We start from the raw sequence: 16,240 nt of genomic DNA on the forward strand, positions 1-16,240 counted from the left end.
CTTTAGGCACGTCTTCATCCATTGCCAAGCGAAGCTTTGGTAGAATACCAAAATGAACATCTAGATCGTACAAGTTTCGATCAGAGACAGATTGGTAACCAAGATCCTGGTTAAAAGACTTTCGTCATTATTATAAGAACATCGAAGAAAACAAATTGGTCTACCGGGATAATGGATGGTACTAAATTTTTCTTTCAATTTCTATTGAGCCACTACAAACACTGAATTTGTTCCCTTTTCATTCTCTCCAAATACTGATATCCCCAACTTAATGACCCATCCTTATCTAATGTAAACGATCAAGACCCAATCTCATTGTAAATCTTCAGTAGTACAGTCGACTTACTCCCTTTTCAAGCATTGTCCCAACATGTGCAAACTTGTCCATCACTGTTCCAGGTTTGCCAGAGCTCACAGTCTCTTCCCGATTGAGCGGAGTGACCAGCACTAATTCGTAGTCAACGCCCAATTCCATTGCCAAGGCTTCCACAACTGCTTGGTAAGTGCTACGACCAATTCGCTGGCGTCCATTCACCAGGGTCAAATTATAATCCAAAGCAGACTGTAAAGTGCAACAGACTACACGTAAACACGGGATGGACGAAAAACTAAATTCAAAGTAGGCTCACCTCTATGGCTCCCAGTGTCAACACCTTGGGTCGAACCAATCCCCAATCTATATCCAATTCAGTATCATTTATCTCCCTCTTTAGGCGATTGTCGAAGATGGATCGAGAGAGGAATTCGTTCTTCAGACAAACCGACACCGTCATACAAGTGATGGGAGCGCATTTCAGACTGGTACATTCATCCTCCAATGTAACGATGGGCTCGGCTTGAGCCATGAAGCACAAAAAGAAGATGGATCCAATCATACTTCTCATGACTAATCCCGAGATCCTCATCTGTCCTCAACCAATAGCGTTAATTTAACAAGAACGAACGTATATCAGGATGGAAACCAGGGCTACAAGGTCCCACGTTTGGAACGTGACTGGTTCCGGTTTTTTAGCGCTTTGGTCTTTAAGCGGTAAATAATGTTGTCCAAACAGTGTTGGCTTAACTGCGATCCAATGCCATAAGTGGGGAAGACTACCTTGGTTGGGGACCTCACCGTAGAAGGACGTTAACAAATTGGGGCTCTGTCCCGTTTGGAGACTTGTGATAAAGTATGGGCCGTCCCGCTTCCATGTGCTTCATGAATTATTGACAATAATGGCTTACAATATCCCGTTTCCACACACTAATTTCCAACATGGCTCAAGTTTATCCAACAACTGAACAATGACAATCCTGGAACCAATTGGGCCCTTGACAAACGATATTGATTATAAATTCGTTGGCTCGACATCAACATAGATGGAACGGGTACAAGTCGGCTTTTGGGAAGTTGGTCGGTTGTTTGATAGCTGGACTCATGTCGCATTGATGGGCCTTACTACTTTGCTTTTTAGGCGTGCAATACCGTACATCCGCCTTGGCCGTGCAGCAGATGGGCCTTACTACTTTGCTTTTTAGGCGTGCAAATAGTTGAAGCTATGATGATTTGAGTTTCACGACGTGGGATAGGAAGTCAGGTTGGCTATGTAATGATTCAATTTCTTATCAAGACATATGGGTATTTCTTAGGAGTCCGACATAAGTCGCACTCGTACGAGTCCTTGGATTTTTTTACTTTTGGCCGGACTCGCCGAGTCTAGACTCGAGTCTTTTACTAGAATCATCTCGAGCAAAGAGGCTCGTCTTGTGAAATTCTAAGAAAAAGTTGATATTTTTTCTTGACGAGTCTGGATTCGAGTCCTTTCTAAAAGGCTCGAGTCCGGCCAATAACTCCAAAATCGAGTAAAAGACTGGAGCGCACTCGGAATCGAACCAATTTCCCTTCTATTGTCGGTCATCGAGAACATTGACTCATTTGAAATTACTATTATCACGTCCCCCATGAGTGCTTCTCATCCTTTTCTATCCATGCATTTGCAGGATCTTACTTTCTTTCTTCTTCCTACTCATCAACTACCATATTACATTTTGATATTTTTATATATTCTAATGTCTTGAGTGGATTGAATTGATTATGTGATAGTTTCAAGTAAGTTGAAGTCTAAATGAAGAAAACCAAGGGGGCTATGTTGCAGAGCCAAACCCGCAATGTTATAGCAATTTTGAGCAGATGTTACGTATGTACTACAATAAACAGACTGGATTACATTGCAAGGAACAACAATGGAAGAAAGTGAATTTTATTTGATGTTGCCAAAGCGAAGGTTCACATCTCCGTCGTCGGTTATCGATACTGGAAATTTTAGTTTTATGGCGAGCCTTTTTCGTTTTTAGATGGTTCATGATCGCAAAAGATTGTCAAACGATGAAAAGCCACCCCTGTTTTTTTCAAACAGATTTTTTGAGAGACTCAATTACCGTATTAATACCAAGGTATAGACTAAATTAGATATTCATACCAATACACTGATGATTGGCCAAACCCAAACCCTTCATAGTTCGATTTAGGCATTAAAAAATTGTCACTTTCAAAACTGACAGTAGAAAATAATTGGACCAACCAAGGACGACGTCATCACTGGACAGAGACGGTAGGGTGGGGGATACGTAACTTTTATTCAGATGAACCGAATGCATTTTTCTTCACACAAGTTGAACTTTAGTTAACTCAGAAAGCGTTCGCCAATTTTGACCTCAATCGAACGTCTGCGTCAAAAGCAAAGAGGTCCTGAAACTCAATACCACGTGCGCGGAAGATGAATATCTTACCATCTAAGATCTTACCAACGTGGTGCCAGTTCACTCAATTTGCGCCCTCCCTGGTCCGAGTTTTAAATGACTTTTGACAGAGCCGTTCAATTGAGCTCAATACTGACCATTGCTTTCTGAGACTATAATTGAGTCAACTTATGTAAAGAGAAATGCATTTGATTAATTGGAATTGGTAATACTCATTTCCTCCCACCCTAGTCGCTGTCCAATGGTGAAGTCGTCCTTGGACCAACCCATGGTCATTTTAATTAATCGGAAAATAAAGTAGCCGAAAGAAATAAAACTCAAAGATTGTTCAAAAGGAAACCACCTCAAGAAGGAAACAAATTGTAAGGATGTCACAATCGTTAACAAATTTTGGTCTCTATCACAAGGAAAATTAGAAATGTAGGGCTTTACAGAATCCTTGATAGAAGTTCCCGTTTTCAAAGCCAAAAAAATAAGAAATTGGTTCCTTCATCGTTTCTCTTCAAAATGATGAAACAGTTACATGTAATATATCGAACGAATTTCTTTCTTGTTCTTGATATATTTATGATTGTAATCGATTTATCGGAGACATGGCCCTCCAATTGAATTGTTAAAAAGAAGCACCTCACTAGCATACCCCAATTTTTGGTAACATGACTTTTTTGTTAGTCCGTAAGCCATTTTGATTTTCACGCGCTCTTCTTTCGAGAGATTAAAAATGAGTTAAATCGATTGGGGGATGGATACGTGGGAAAGTTTTGGTGCAGAGCTCAGCATCCCAAAAGGAAGAGCCTTTAGAATAACGAAACAAAATATTACTTTGTTGGATAGGAAGGCTTCAAAAAGGAACTAGAAACTAATACTCTTTTGGGTTTTGGTAGTTATAAGCACGCCATTTTAGAAGTGTGCAACATTTCCAATATATCTATTGAGAAAAGGATTAACTAATGTTGTTACTTTTAACTTCATTAGTGTTACCCTGTTGTATAGGAAATGTTTCTTGATTTGATTCGATTTATTTCAGGAATGATTTGTTCAAGAACCAACAGTAGTAAGTAAGCAAATAGTTAACACACCTTTTGCGCGAAAGATGAAGTGTAAACCACAACAAATTCAAGCAATCAATGTTTTGATATTGAGCCGTTACAGCAAAACGTTAACAAATACATTTGTTTGAATTTTGAAGCACAACTCTGTCGCATAATAAAAATCTAGTTCACCCACGGCTCGCTCTGGCCTTTGCTCTTTCCCATCAGGCTACGATCACAAAGGAAGCAAAGCCAAGTGCACTGCCAGCAAGCCAGACAGACCCCTTTTTAGTTTTGCATGTGTACGGTTATGCTGCGTTCAATCGGATGACTCATCACTAAAAACAGTGATGGGATCAAATAAATTTTCAAAATCAGGACTCCTAGAAAGCTAGGAAAGTGAAAGGACCAGCCGTTTCCAACCTAACTTAAAACGTTGGGTTTGACCAAAAAGGAAACCCTGGTTTGATCAAGAAAAATCAGGGTTACTTATTGTGACTAACTAACGGGTTTCCAATATTCCGCTAGTGATGCCACCTGCCACTGAAAATGTAACTTGGTAGCCCTAGTCGCAACCTCCCGTGATTATTTATTTAAGCCCATCAGTAATCTTTGTTCAATGGTTACCCATTGAGGTGCAGTAAAAAACCACAACAGACTGCAGATGGGGGATCAAATAAATACTCACGATGGATTGCAACTAGGGTTGCTACCAATTTACATTTTCAATGGCACACAATCCAACTTCGATTGAACGATATTTTGGCTGCTTCCTAAATACTGTATTTACTTCATAGCAAGTCTGGATTTAACGATGAAATTCGAATCAAAGATATATTCTCTGCTGACGGGCAATATCGTTAAATCGAAGTTCAAATGCATGATATTACTATTGGAATGTCGGAAACCCGTTAGATAGCCTCAAAAAGTAACCCCGGTTTTTCTTTCGTCAAACCAGGGTTGCTTTTTGCTCAAACTTAACTTTTTACGCTGCAATGGAATCGGCTGGTGCTTTCACATTTCACGTTTTCTGGCAACCTTGAGTTCGAAATTAGATTTGATCCCATCACTACAACAGACTCGTTTCAACCCTTCTTTGTTTTGTTTTCAATGATGCGACAACAAAACCCAAAATCAGAGCACGAAACTTGATTTACAGTCCTTTTCATGCACTTTAGAGGGCTATTCGACTAGCCCTCTAATTCACTTAATACTGTGAGCACATTAACATTTAAACGGAAGTTTAAACTATAGGCTTTATAGTCTTACACACGATTTTCACCCTGATTCCCATCAAATTTTCAACTGTGGAAGCCTTGACTTTGTTTTCATACATCAAATCGGAACGGCACATATGACAAAAAGTTGAGAATATCAAATTAATCAAATGAGTTAGCAGCACTTTCAGTAGAAAATGTGGGATATATAACGCAGCTACTTAACTTTTTACAAGCTGAATGTTGCAGTTGTTGTTAAAATTAGCCGCCAAATTCCCTGACGGTACCTTGGCGTCACTGCTACGCTGCATTAGCTAAAAATCGTACTATAAGTCACTTAAGACACACTTGAAAAAAAGGATTTGGAAATAAGATTCTAAATACCACGTTGAAATATTACAATACTGATTCTAATTTAGCGTTGAGGTCTTCCTATTTGAAGCGTGACTAAAAGCTTGGTGCGAATTCGACCAAAAGTGCTTCATTAATTTATCATGAATTTTCATGAAGTTGCAAAAAAAAGCCAACCTTCTGTAGATATCTTCAGCACATTTATAATTATTGATTCCAAATATGTATTTTCAGTTTGCTTTAAGTGACAAAATCGATTATTCCGAGTCAATATAAGCATCACTTTGCAATGGCTAAATTGACAGCTTAATCTGATACTGAAGAGTATTCTTAATACCGTGTTGTGGAATATGTCACTTTGAAAAATGCTAATTTACACACGGGACTTCAAACACAAAAGTAGCAACCTCTCAATTGCTAGATGTGAGTAAATTAAAGTAATGCCAAGGTAAAAGCTGTCTAACCACATATGATACTTTAAAATAATATATTTGTACTCAGTAAATGTGTGCGAATACTTCTCAATCCAGAAAAGCTGCACTTGAGTCTTGGTTTTACTTTTCAGTTGCGCAAGATTACAAGTGATGTTGCGAAAAGATTTTGGTGCAAAGTTGGTACTTTCATTCTTCTTTTTTTAACGAAATACTGAAACTGAATTGTTTTCATTTCTTCGCTTGTTCTTTGGGGTTATTTTGGCTCAAATTCACTTTTTATGACATTTGTTTGACTATAAAGAAAAAGCGTTCCTTTGGTCAAAATGTTAGAAGAAAAATTCATCTTATTCAAGAACATTCATTGATAATCAACATTTCATGTAACGTTCAGGTCAAATCTTTGACAAGACTTCAATGACAAGGAGCACAACTATAACCAAATCCAACCCAATCTATTACACCACTTGTGAGTAAGCATGACAGTTAAAATCCGTAAATTTAACTTTCACTCTTGTGAGACTGGTGTATTCCATGCATGACCATTAAAACTAAAAATGTAAATGTAATGAAAATACACCGACTTGCGCTTATCAATACATCAAGGAAAAATGTTAGACCTAGGTTTTTTTATATGTCTCATCTTCTTTCATCAGATTTGGGACAAATTACCTAAAACGTCTTTTGGGGAGAGACTCTTTTTGTCAGGGCTACTACTTTTTTTGGTTGGAAAAGAAGAAAGAACTGACCAAAATGTCCAGTTATTCAAATAAACCCTGGCAACATATAAACCATATTTTTTTACATAAATTTAGTTTCCATCAGGGTTATCGTAGTCTATAAATGGGGATAGGGCTGGAAAATGTTTTTCAGAGACATTGAGGATAAAATAATTCTCGTTTGTGATGGCAACGCTAAGGTTTGCTTGTCCCAGAATCTTATAAAGCCATTGTCCATAGAAGATGAGATTTAATAGCTCTACTACCGAAGGCGGGAATTCAAATATTTTTGAAGCACCTTGTACAGGCTATTTAGTGTATTTGTGTTTTCGAAGTTGAAAGGCGTCAATGGATTTCTTACTTGTGATGTTAACCCATTCTTTGATATTGTAAGCCAATTTCAAATGATTCTTTTTGAGGATGTGATTTCGTTTTTAAGTGGTGAATAAATCTTTTGTTTCATTAGGAAACTAATCAGTTATCTAATTCTTGCGGATTCCATGTGAATCCCAGATTTGAAAGCCATTGTTGTATCCCAAAAATATATATTTTGACGCAAGCAAAGCTTGGGGCGTGCTGGTGTCTTCATGATTTCTTTGGCTCAATAAACTGCCATGTCAGTGTTTTATTTCAATAAATGAGTCACAATCGGCTACGTATTGTTTTTTTTTTGCAAATCATATTAACTTTAAGTTAGTTTTTCTGATGAATTTTTTTTACATATTTGCTGGAGTTGTTCAAATTCATCAATAAAGTGGCACAAAAAGGTTTTTGTACGAGTGTGAGATCAACATACTTGTTTATGTCTATTCGGTTTATTTTTCTGACAGAGGCAGAGCTAAGATGTGCAATATATATAAAATGATACCATGAAAAAGTGTAAATTCACATTCTTACTGCCAGACAGTTAATTCATAAATTTTGTAGCTGAACTAATGCAGGGCTTTTTCCCGAATAGATTAATAATTCCATTTTCCTCCAACAAGATTTTGCGCCTGACCCACAACATTACACTTAAGTTCGTACTATTGGTTGACAAAATGCGATATAGAAAGCCATTTTTGAATCTCTAGGCAAAGGTTGAGGTTTCAGCCCAACAAATATGTGCAATCGTAGTTTGTAATCATGCATAATATCATAAAGTGTGCAAATAATGGTTATTGGATGGTAAAAGTAAAACAGCATTACTTTTTCCTTTCTTCAAGCAATTCATAAGCTCTAGGGTAATGGAACAAGGACTCGGATGAAGGAATGAAAACGAAAAAACGTAGAAAAGGTCAATGCTTCACTTCCAGCGTTAGCATATTTGCTTTAAATTACAATCATATTATTTGTTGGCCTGGTTGAGTTTCCCTGCAGTAATGTACTATTATGAACGGCTAACGTAATACGCTTAGTGGTGACAAATCGTGCCATAATTCTGACAAATTTTTGCCCCTGAACCAAAAACCCACATTCTGGCAAGCTTTTCCTTAAAAAAAGTACATCAAGATATTTCAAAACGTCCCAAAATGCAAATCACTTGTATTAGCTCTCGTACANTCTTTCTCGGGCTCCTTCATTGTTCAATTTGCTGCCCTCAAATATTCGTAGGGTTTGTGTAGGGGTTGATCCAGTAGCAAGATTTAAGTCAGACTTGGACAAGTTTTTGACTAAAATTCCGGTTCAACCTTATATTCAAGGGTTATCCAAATCAGCCAACTCTAATTCGTTGGTCGATCAAATAATGTATATAAATGAAAGTGAAGTAAAATGAATAAATATCTTGTCTTGAACTGTTGGGATTCCAATCCCAGTAGCAGTAAGGAAGTCTGCAAAACAATAAAAAAGGACAAAAAGCGGCTAATTAGCTATTGTAGGTTGAATGTTCCAGTTTTTGTCAAAATTAGGCGGCAAAATTTCTTTCTTTTTAAAATTGTTGTACTGGTTAAAAATGGCATATTAAGTCGTAAAAAAGACATCAGGAAAACAAATAAAGGAAAAGAAATTCAAAACTCCTTGAAAGATTGTTACATAATGGTATGCGCAAAAACTGCAGTATTCTATTTTGCGTTAGATTTTTCAAGTTGAAGCGTGACTAAAAGCTTAGTGTACATTTGATCATTACCTTAAAATGACATTGGTTTTCATGAAATTGCAATGAACTGCACGAGTAATCAAATAATACATGTTAATTAAAGATAAGTAAAATAAATAAATTTATTTTCTTGAACTGTTCGGATTCCAAAGCCAGTAGCGGTAAAGAAGTCCGGAAAAAGAAATAGTTAAAAAAAGATTTCTATTGGGTTGATTTTTTCAAGAAAAAGGCAAAATCGACATTACGACTTAACCAATTGAAGATATCTTAACTAATAAAACATGTATAATGTTTTACAAAGCAAATGTAAGAGTAAATCAAACCATGTTAATTTTTCACATATATATCCGTTGCCTCCCAAATTTCAAATTGACATAAGGCATGTTAAACCTAACAAGGATATTACCCCCTTAACGTCTTGCCAAATAAATGAGGCCAAGAATGAGACTAATGCAGTAGAAAGCAAAAACCTATCAATACTGATTAGTGTAAAATGATGACAGGAAATTTCAAATTTTAGAAATATCTATAGCAAGAAAACCCCATTCATTTAGAAAACTTCTTGATGGGGCAAAAACCTATAATATTATAAAAGATTGTATATAACAACTAATTTTTCCTCAAAATTAATTGCGACTGATCCGTTCCTTTTATTGAGGAAAGACTAACGCCATGGTGTTGGAAAAGGCATCATTAAAGCTCCATTTTTCGTTCGCGAAGAAAAGGACATCCCCATAAAATCCCATTCTTGAGCTAATGAGGACTTAAACGCGTTTTCTACGTACTTTCCATGTAAAATATTGGCCTTCAAATATGTGTCAAATGACATGAAGTGTTTTCTTATTTCAAGCGTGTTTCTCATAATTAAGCCATGATTCATGGTCAGCTTGGGAAGGCTCCCACTTTAAAATTATAAATCAATTCCATCAAATTTTGGCAGATACCCGTCCACTCCCACAAATCTTGATGAGGTTTCATGGCAGAATTATGTCAATTTCTTGCATCTTTAAACAAATAATCATGCTTATGGCGTACGTACACGACGAGAACTCTGAACAGAGTGACAGGGTATGTTCGTCAGTTAAAACCAGCTAACCACCACATGCTGAAGGAATTTTCTTATTGATAATACAAAAATACTTGAATTATCGGAAAATGAAAGTTACTTGTAAAAACATATTTACATTTCATAACATACTTTTGGAAACTCTATCGGATATTATACCTTAAGGTTAAAAATATTTCCAACAAGAAGATCATGCATTTTTTTCTCCTGAATGATTTGATTTTGCTGTTTTGGAAGCAAGTGCATTTATTGCGAATAGATATCGTGATAAATATTGAAGTTTTCCTTGCATCTAGGCCTCATAGGCAGGAGCGGGTTCGTAAGCGGGCTTATAAGCGGGCTTGTACGAAGGCTTCTCCTCGGGGTATGAAGCCTCGCCCTCGTATTTGACATCAGCCACGTATCCGGATTCATTGTCTTGAACGGTGTAGGTCACGATTTGGGTACGGCCATCGGGAAGGACAACGCGGTACTCGCCGTTGGTTGCATAACCGTCACGGGCCTCGTTCTGGTTGAAATCGGCACCAGAGTAATGATCGGCTACGGCATATTGGTACTCATACTTGGGAGGTTCCTCATAGGCGGTTTGCTTGTAGGCTGGCTTGTAAGGGGCGGGGGCGTATCGGGGCTCATAACGGGGCTCGTAGGTGGGCTCTGGCTTGTCAGCAGTGGGAGCAGCAGAGGCCACTGCCAAGAGGGTGAGGGCGATGAAGGTCTTTAAACAATGATCAAAGTTATTCTAAAAAGAGGTGACTAGATAGTTGTCAAAGGTCTTTTTACCTTCATTTTTTTGGTTGGTTTTGGGTATTTAGATCAAATTGAACTGATGATGAACTCCAGTTATTGAGGACTTTTATACCCGTCGAGTCTCACCAATCTTGTTTGCTTTGGTTGGTTGGTTACTTTGTCCATTGGTTGACAGGGACAGATCAGAAGGAAGAAGGAAGCGACGACGGACCCGTTTCTTACTCGATCGAAGTCGGTTTGTAACAGATTCAGATCAACGACTGATGCTGTCCAGCTAGTTTTCATTCAAAGTTGGTAATTCACTCTGTTTCAAAATGATTGGCACCTTCATTGTGACCTCTGCGCTTTTTGAATCAACTTAGGTAGGGAAAATTACTCCCAGTTGAAGGAGAATTTGACTTGAACCATGTACTGTAAGACTGTCTAATCAAGGGAGACATCCAAGTTCGACTCCTCATTCATTCATTTTTTGACATGGAATCTATTTTTGACCAATGACATACCACAATGGCAACGGGGAAGCCAAGGTTGAAAATTCACACCTACGATTGGGGACAATGAGTTGTATTTATCTCTGCACTAGACTGGCCCTTGGTCGCTTTGAATATGTGTTAACTTTCATTCTTTAATCAAACAACTGTTCAAAAGTAATCCTCTCTAATGGGGCTATAAATAACAAGCAGGCCTGTCCTGTGTCAGTTACATTTCTGTAATCAATTACAATTACAAATACATTCGTTTAGGTGTGATCAATTACAATTATATCATTTCGAAATTTATCTTTTTACAAATGCGTCATTTGACTACAATTATATCCATTTCGAAACATTATTAATTACAAAAATACAAAAATCACAATTTCATTCAATTTGAATTCAATTACAATTCAATTACATTTTTAGAATACCCCTTTAGAATAGAAATAAAAGTATGTATACGATGAGCGCCCATGCTAAGATAAATTTAATGCATAATCTGAGGCCTGTTTGGTAAATATCGTACCACAGAGCTCAGTGTTTGGACGATTACCGATATGAAACTTCACTCGCCAAAGTGGTGAGCGGATGTTCATTATGGTTAACGCCAAGCCTTTTAACTCAGAGGTATGAGCGTTTAAAAAACTGGCCTCTGGTCTGGTACCTGGTTTGCCATAGATCAGAGTGATTTCAGCACTGAAGGGCCATTCATGAGACTACGAAGAAGTGATAACTATTTTGCCAACCCTTGCTATGCAGTGAAATTTGAGGTGTTGGGGCACAGACTCCTTCTGAGCCTCCTTCCTGAGGTTCGGAGCTGTCAGAAAGTTTTTCAAACCAGAGTCGGTGGAACGAAACGAATACGTTGGAACGGGTCAAATTAAAATGTTTCTACGAAACATTTGACCGAGGCTGTCCAAGAAAGACGGCTCTGGTAACTCTGTGAAATAGATTTGCAAGAGTAAATGGAGAAACGTTAACATCAACAAAAAATCCAATGGCTTTTAAACATGCACGTTTTGTAATTTGTTATTGAACTATCACAATATATCTCTAACAATGTAATCAATTGCAATTTCTCTGATTCTCAATGCAAGTAATTGCTACTTTATTAAAACGCTATGGCAATTACGTACTTGAAATTGCAATGACAATTACAACACAGGTCTGATTACAGTGCAGAAAATGAATAAGCTTGCTCTCTAATCATAGAATGAAAAATATACGTGAGATATCTTTAGAATGAAGAAGAAAAATAAAATCTGAGGTCATGGGCTGAATCTTTAACTCTTTTCCCTTCAAATTTCATTCACACCGTCCAAAAAAATTACATTCTCTAGGGTGTACTTGCCGTTGAAGTAGGCAATATTTTCGCCTCGCTTAAACCTTAGCCTTCTTTTAAATTCTTGATTTAGGATCATCAAGAATCTGTGTCTCCGGGGACCGACCTCCTGGCGGGGCCGTGATCGGCATGGAGGGCATGGTTTACCGTGCTATATGTGATATACTAATTTCTATCTTGTTTTCTTTGATATTGTTCAGTAGGAGTTGACCTGAACATTAACTTTTGCCATAACTAAATCAGACTAAAAAGAGACCAAAGTGATGGTTTGAACAGGTTATTTGGTTGAAGGTCATGACGTGGCATTCGACTAGTATGAACTATCATGAATATAGACGAAATGAAATCCCAATGTAGACTTGGTCAATGCTCATGGGAATTATTGGAGAACATGATGCGAGCATGACACGTTTGGACAGAGGCACATAAACATAAATAGGTACATCACATCACAAATCCATTGGCGATGTTTGCCCGCATTCTGATTCGGTAGAACTGACTTCGCCTGCAATTGTCTGAGGACCTTCATGCAAAGTTTGCTCAAGCGTACTGCAGTGACATGTTCTCCGAATTTGGAGCGAATGATCAGTGGCTTCCCTCGTCTCCAGATGCAATTGCCTTTGTTCTGGAGATTAATCTTAACCACGAACTTCTAGAAATATGGACTGTGAGCGAGCTTCTCGCCAAATCGGCCTGCTCTTGGTCATAGCCACTCTGAGCCACTTTTCGAACTAAACATATAAAATCAGAAACGTACATACATATCTGTTCAATCAAAGGCAGGTCAATATTACATTATTTATTTGTAAGGTGGTTCGTTTCAAAGTTAAGCTGTCAAAAACTTGTGTAGATGATCTAGAGCAGGCCGAAAATTTGCATTTTATGTATTATTTACTAGATAAATTTGCACATGTCTCCTGAGTTCCCAAAGCATAGTTTTGGGCTCAAACTTGGCCCAGTTGATATATTTAACAAGATCTTGTGGTCGCATCAAGTGCTATTTGGAATAAAGTGAACGATTTAGAAGATAAGAATTTTTTGCTTCCGTTTGCAGTCCACATCTCTAGAGGTCCTTGTCTTTACATAGCAAGGGACACAATAATCGAGGAAGAAGTTCGTGCCTGTACCAATGGCGTGTCAAAGACACCGAAGCATAATTCAAGCACAAGTTCAAGTGATGGTCATTTTGAAAACGGCTTTTTGTATTGATATTATGCTTTTTGTTTCTTTTCACCAAGTGTCATTTTTCTAAAAAAAAAATAGATTCGATACGCTATCTCAAAGGGTCGAAAAAAAGTTCATGTTTTTCGTCAAAATAGTTTGTTTTTAGGTTGTGACAATCAGCCAAAATAAGTTCTGTAAGCGTAAAAGTAAGTTTTAAAAAGGTGAAAAAATGTTGTAACTTGTTTAGTTATCCAAAGTCAAAAGTTGTCATTAATATTTTTTACGAACTTTTTGCTCTTTGGGTGGAGTCTTGTCTTGAAGTCAGCGAAAAATTGCTACATTTCAAAGCAGACTCCTATCTACAACTCTTAGGAGAGGTTCATGTTTTGAAGCATCCTGATACCATGAATGATTTGTGAAGTGGGTGACATAAAAACTGGCACATGAAGAACAGAAAAAGGCGCACAAATGTTTTTGAACAAGACACCGATAATCCAACTGCCACACGTATGGATAAAAAGTTTCACACGCAAAAAAGGGCGCACAAAAAACAGAATTTGTCACACCAAACTCTATAAAAGGTATACTGGGCAAAATTTTGGCCCAAAAAAAGAGCAAAAAGGCACACATATAAAAAACTACACACCGAAAATTTGGCTAGCTAATCATTGTCAAGTGACCAACTGATCATATGTGGGTACAAAACATAGCCAAAGCAGATGATTTTGATTGCAGAAAGAGCTCAGTTAATCTATATCAGGTGATTGTCTAGCATGTAGCCTCCAGTAATTCAGAAAAGGTGGAATCAAGGTTTCGAAAAATTTACTCTGCGATTTCATCTTGCTAGAATTAATTGCCCTGCTGGAGAAAGTTTTGGGTTCGTCAGTGCTTTAGCCAGATCAGAACTTGTCGCGTAAGACTCAAGCACCCGTTCAGCTTGACATTTTTTACGTCTAATTTTCGATGTACCTCTAAGCATACCATAGGTGAAAAAATAAATCTTTCTTTCACTACTTACTTTGGACATGTACCAAAAAAGGTGAAGCATTTTTTGCGCTTTGTTTTTGAAAGCTGGGGAGACATTATCTCGAATTGTTGCCCAAAGTGCAAGATAACCACGCCAATTAGGGAAAAAGTCATAAAATAGTTGAAGAGAATTTTTTGCATCCTTTCGCAATTTCTTTATTTTCAAGGAAAAAGAGCGATATGATGGAAAACTCGACATTTTGAGCCTAAATGTTGAAAAATGCAAAATATGAGGAAGACCCAAAATAATGCAAATTATGCAAAAAGATTAGAAAGAGTGAAAAATGATGCATTTCCAATTTTTGAACAGTCTTCGTAATAATCTAATTCAATTGTATGTAGATAACTGACAGGATTATTCATAAAAAAAGCAAAATTCAGTTACCGATAAATGTCAACCTAAACATGCTATCTTAAAAAGATATAATCAACATAAAAATAAACCTCACTAGAAATGGAAAGAGTGCCAAAACGAGATAATTGCGACTTTTTTCATTCTTAAGCTACTTTCAGGAAAAATGACATGTGAAAAATTCATTTGGAACGTTGTTGTTCTAAATTTTGCCACAGACATGGCAAAAACCCTTCAGGTCCCCCAAAATCGTCGGGCTGACCTTTCTTTGACCTTTTGAACATAAGATTAAGTTTTCTGACTCTTATGGCCACATTTCTGATTTGTATCAAATTTGGGATCATATGGATCAGCATTTTTATCAATTCCACGGGGTTTTCCATAATTAGGTTGTTAATGAAGCAGGCTTATTCGTTTTATACAGTCGATTTTATCAAATCAACTTTTGTCCTAAGATAACCGGGCATCCTTTTTTTTTTGAAGGAATTCGTGCAGAATGAAATTTCGACGATGTTCTTCTGAAGCCTCCACTGTCTCAATTCTTGAAAACAATCCTTTTTATAAGTAAAGACATTTGTCACCAATAAACAGAACGATATTGCAAAAATGTACCCAGGATTTTTTGTTGTCAACTTGCAACGTTATGACAACTCTTCGCTTACGTGTTCAACCTTTACTTCGCAAGCTTCAATTTTGATTCACGAATGTGTTGTGTATCGTTTATTCTAACTAGAAATTCTAACTGGATCATGTCCGCTGAAACCATGCGTCGAACTGGAACCGTGTGGAAAAATAGGACAACCATAATGTGCTGGACAAGAAGGCTACGGCTACTTTCAATACGATCTTGGCCATCAAGACAAACTAATTGCAGAATTGAATTCCTTTGCAAACGCCGATTTCGCATCGTGTCTTTCTATTTAAGAATGGTTTTCAAAATAAATGAAATCCACAAAATTATTTTCGCTTCACTTAGAGTAAGAGATCCTTGGTTTATTTCTAAGTCAAGTGCTAGTTTGTTTTATCCCTTTTCCCTCCCTTTTTCTTCTTCTAGTTTCCCTATAAGTTGAACTTCTTGGGGCATGCTGGGATACCTTATTGGTAGAGCATCCGCTTTCCAATTTGTGAATCCTGGTTCGATCCCAGGCGTGCCAAGTCCAAGCTTCTTTGCGGATATAAATTACAGCATGCATAAGTTGCTGCTTTAAAAGCTTAAATGGGCGAACCTGCGGTCATTCCCGAGTGCGAGGTAATTGTTGATGCTATCGTTTATTGTTGGGAGCCACTCACAGACACAATGTGTGAAAAAGAGTAATGGCACAATTGGGAAAAAGTACTAAAACCGAGAGAAAGAAAAAGAAGCACGATCAATTAACTACTACGGAACTAGAAAACATACGATAAGAAAACAGATCAATTGCTTCCGATCCATACCGATTTTTTGAAAGAAGCAGACGAATTGGATAGACGAGGGGCCAGGGGGAGCGCATCCCATGGATCCA

At 37.5% G+C, this 16,240-nt stretch overlaps 2 protein-coding genes across 2 annotated transcripts; both read right to left on the reverse strand.

Annotated features, from left to right (window-relative positions):
• Nucleotides 1–273: 273 nt before the first annotated feature.
• Nucleotides 274–1,006, reverse strand: LOC131877695 (uncharacterized). Its single transcript, XM_059223445.1, has 2 exons — nt 630–1,006; nt 274–562 (listed from the first exon to the last, which is right to left on the reverse strand). Exons 1-2 carry the CDS (start codon nt 903–905, stop codon nt 326–328), a joined length of 513 nt encoding a protein of 170 aa, XP_059079428.1. The 5' UTR covers nt 906–1,006; the 3' UTR covers nt 274–325.
• An 8,635-nt stretch (nt 1,007–9,641) lies between these two features.
• Nucleotides 9,642–10,417, reverse strand: LOC131878068 (cuticle protein 7-like). Its single transcript, XM_059223969.1, has 2 exons — nt 10,412–10,417; nt 9,642–10,370 (listed from the first exon to the last, which is right to left on the reverse strand). The coding sequence occupies exons 1-2, from the start codon at nt 10,415–10,417 to the stop codon at nt 9,924–9,926; spliced, it is 453 nt and encodes a 150-aa protein (XP_059079952.1). The 3' UTR covers nt 9,642–9,923.
• Nucleotides 10,418–16,240: the final 5,823 nt, after the last annotated feature.

This window comes from Tigriopus californicus, chromosome 3 (assembly GCF_007210705.1).
Source record: "Tigriopus californicus strain San Diego chromosome 3, Tcal_SD_v2.1, whole genome shotgun sequence".
NCBI classification, from domain to species: Eukaryota; Metazoa; Arthropoda; class Copepoda; order Harpacticoida; family Harpacticidae; genus Tigriopus; species Tigriopus californicus.